The sequence below is a fragment of the Andrographis paniculata genome, unplaced genomic scaffold, assembly GCF_009805555.1.
Source record: "Andrographis paniculata isolate CXL003 unplaced genomic scaffold, ASM980555v1 Contig76END, whole genome shotgun sequence".
In the NCBI taxonomy this organism is placed as follows: domain Eukaryota; kingdom Viridiplantae; phylum Streptophyta; class Magnoliopsida; order Lamiales; family Acanthaceae; genus Andrographis; species Andrographis paniculata.
In genome coordinates, this window is record NW_026137613.1 from 1,782,641 (window position 1) to 1,786,116 (window position 3,476).

Genomic DNA, 3,476 nt, shown 5'->3' on the forward strand with positions numbered 1-3,476 from the left:
AATCAAAACATGTATCTTCTGTGACTATGGAATTTGAGGACGGACTTGGACAAAGATATTTACCTTGTTATTTATTTATTATTTTAAGAAAATATATTTTCACAAAAAGAACACACCCAAGTGATTTAGGGATAATGATTGTGTTACCCACAAAATAAACAAAAATTTGAAGCCCAAAGTTAAAAAGGTACGAGCCCAAAAGGCAAGCCCAGCGCCATACTCAGTCTAAAGCCCAAGTAAAATCAAAAGCAACTCCTTATAATATTTTTTCTCTATTTCTTTTATTTTTATTTTTCCAGTCTGTACTTTTTCTATTTTTCTTACTGCCATATTTTTTTGCGTTATTTCCTCAATTGCAATGCACTATTGTTTAGTTTATTTTCTATCCAATTCAACACACCTACAAATTAATTAATGGCAATATTTTCATTAGAAATTTATTGCAATTTTATCACCGGTCGCGAGACCAAGTCCGGACACTTTCTTAAATAGGTGGGAGGATCTCATTTGATATTAAGACTGACATGTCCAAAATCAATTAGGCCGTTAACGTCAATTTTCAGTGATAATAGACCGACACATTTAGTGAAACTTCAACAAGTCACTTACATGCAACTATGCAATTGCGAGTTATTTTCGCCAAAAAGTTTCGTTATGTTAAACATCGTCACAACTTAGCGATCATCCACAGCGCCGGAACAAAATGATGGGCTGATTACAAGATTTTACAAATTTTCTACAAATCAAATATATACTTCCTCCCGTCATTCAAATCTATGTTCATTTTTCTTTTTTGATTGTCGTCGAAAACTATTCTCGTTTTCCTTTTAAGTAAAAAATTATTACATTTTTTTTACTATAAAAAGAAAAATTAATAATTATTACTCACTTTTATTAATTTTCGTGCCCGGTTAAATGAGCATTTGACCGACGGAGGGAGTATATATTTTTATTTTTATAGCATTATTATATTAAACATTAATTATAGATTCAAAATATTAAATTAATTCCTATTTATACACGCGTCTGTGTATATATATATATATATACACATGCCGTGTTCTTCTCTTTTTCTCTCTCTAAAGTCTAAACAGAAAGAAGGCATGAATCTCTGCAAGAAATTCCGAGCTACTGCAATGGCGGTGGTCTTGTTGATTTCAGCCATCTCTGTAGCGGCGACGGCGGAAATCGGAAGCAGCTCCGGCGAGAGGCCTCCGGCGATACAAAAGGCGGCGTTCGCCCGGTGGCTGGTGCGGCGGAGCTCGTGGGGCGTGTTGAGCACGCTCAACTCTACCGGCGGCGATCCTTTCGGAAATGTGATGTCGTACAGCGACGGCAACGGCACCGGAGTCCCTTACTTCTACCTCACCGTCAAACTCGACCCCACCGGCGCCTTCGCCGTCAACAACCCACGCGCCTCCCTCACCGTTGCCGAGTACGCGCTCGGCTCCTGCGGCTCCGGCGCAGATCCTCAGTCGCCTCTCTGCTCCAAAATCACCCTCTCCGGCAAGGTACCTATACATACACATATATATATATATATATTGCTACTTATATTTTTATGTTTATTTATTTTGCGAGTATATTTGATAATTTATAGTAGTATGCATTTTTCTTTATCTTTTATAATAAAAAATATAAAAATAATAGTAATAAATAAAACAAACTTATTTTTGTGTATGGCATGCTACAAATAAACAATTGTATATATATATATTTTTTACAGACTACAAAATAAATTATATATATTCTATGAAAAAGTAAATATCTAATTTTTAGTTACCGAAAATATTATTCTTTCCCTTCGAAAAGTTTAGCTCTACTTTTTTATATTTTAACAAAAAAAAAAATGAGACTAAGGGTGTGTTTTATTTGATGAGTTTGGAAAAAATTTGGTTTGAGTTTGATATGAAAATAATAGTTGATGGGATGTTTTGTGTGAGGAAAAAATATATTTTTTTCGAAAAGCACAGAGTCCAAATAGTAAATTTGGAAAAATTATGCTGAAGAAACATACCCTAAAATTTTCAACCGAAAAAAATACTTCTTCGGTCATTGAAATCTATACTCATTTTTCTTTTTGGGTTGTCATTGAAAAATATTTTCGTTTCTTTTTTAAGTAAAAAATCATTACACTTTTGTATTTTTTTTACTATAAAAGAAAAAAATAACAATTATTACTCACTTTTATTAAAATTCGTATCCGATCAAGTGAACATCCTTTTCGTACGACGGAGGGAGTATTTAATACTAGAATATTCTCTTGTGTTGACTAACACCTCCGAGACTCAAATGGACTAGCCATAAGATAATTTTAGCATTTTAATTTGATGTGAATTTAATTTTGTGTGTATATAAAAAAAATATATGTCTATTAATTAGAAATTAATATTACGTAGAGATTGACACATGGCTAGTTTATATCCAAAATGATAATCAATGTTATTTATATTGAGGGTAAAAATATATTTATTTTTTTAATATAATTTATAAAATAATTTTCTACCAAAATAAGGATGAAATGATTAAAAAATCTATGAAAATTATGCACTTTAGAAATTCTCATATTAATTGTGACATTCACTGTGGGTGATTGATTTCAGATGGAATTACTGCTCGATGATTCACCGGAAGCTGCAAAGGCCAAAGAATATTTATTTAAAGATCATCCTAAACTAAGTGGTAATTTTTACAATTAGCTGTTCTCTATTATAATTAAATAATTAAGATTGTATTAGTAAAAATAATTATTAATTAATAAAAATAGGGTTTGGATTTTGAATTGGAATTTGAATAGTAAAAATTCTGAATTTTAATAGTTATATGATGTGACATAAATAGATATTGATGTGATGTTTTGAATGTAAAATTATTTTTTTAGTATAATATAAAAAATGAAAAATAGGTGTTTGATTTAATATTTTTTGAGAAAAAAAATGTAATGAATAATGGATTTAAAATTCAATTCCCCAAACAAACACACCATAAATTTAATTCCGCTTTTATACTCCCTCCTGCTGGTATATTCAGAATATTTATGTTCCGTCAGAGAAATTAAAAAATAAAAATGAATATTTTATTCACAACGTGATAAAAGTAAAAAAATAAAATAGTTTGGTATTTTTTAATATTTAGTTATACATTAAAGAAACAAGGAAAGAAAAAGTAATAAAGGTAGTGAGTTGTAAATAAAAAATAATAATTAAATATTAAATTTGTTGATCTTGTCAAAATTGGTAATAAAGTAAATTTAACGGACAAATTAAAATAAATGTGAGAATAAATTTGTCCAGGGTAGCTTTTTATAATAGAACATAAACAAAGATAAAAATTAATAGATGAAAGTGTTAATAATATTTTAATTAATTCAATGTATGTTTGTTTATAATCTTTTTTGCAATATGTCATAATCTATTTTAATTCATTTTTGAATAGAATGATAGTTATTTCTTCATCCTAATTTCATATTTTTAATA

General features: G+C 29.4%; 1 protein-coding gene across 1 annotated transcript; it reads left to right on the top strand.

The window, feature by feature from the left end:
* The first annotated feature begins 1,065 nt into the window (after positions 1-1,065).
* Positions 1,066-2,729, top strand: LOC127266578 (uncharacterized). Its single transcript, XM_051296861.1, has 2 exons — positions 1,066-1,511; positions 2,604-2,729. Exons 1-2 carry the CDS (start codon positions 1,104-1,106, stop codon positions 2,697-2,699), a joined length of 504 nt encoding a protein of 167 aa, XP_051152818.1. The 5' UTR covers positions 1,066-1,103; the 3' UTR covers positions 2,700-2,729.
* Positions 2,730-3,476: the final 747 nt, after the last annotated feature.

What these genes read in the sequence shown, in the direction of transcription:
- LOC127266578 (XM_051296861.1), top strand. Translation starts at nt 1,104, where the DNA reads ATGAATCTCTGCAAGAAATTCCGAGCTACTGCAATGGCGGTGGTCTTG. An exon ending in AAATCACCCTCTCCGGCAAG is followed by an intron (nt 1,512 to 2,603) that starts GTACCTATACAT and finishes GATTGATTTCAG; the next exon opens with ATGGAATTACTGCTCGATGA.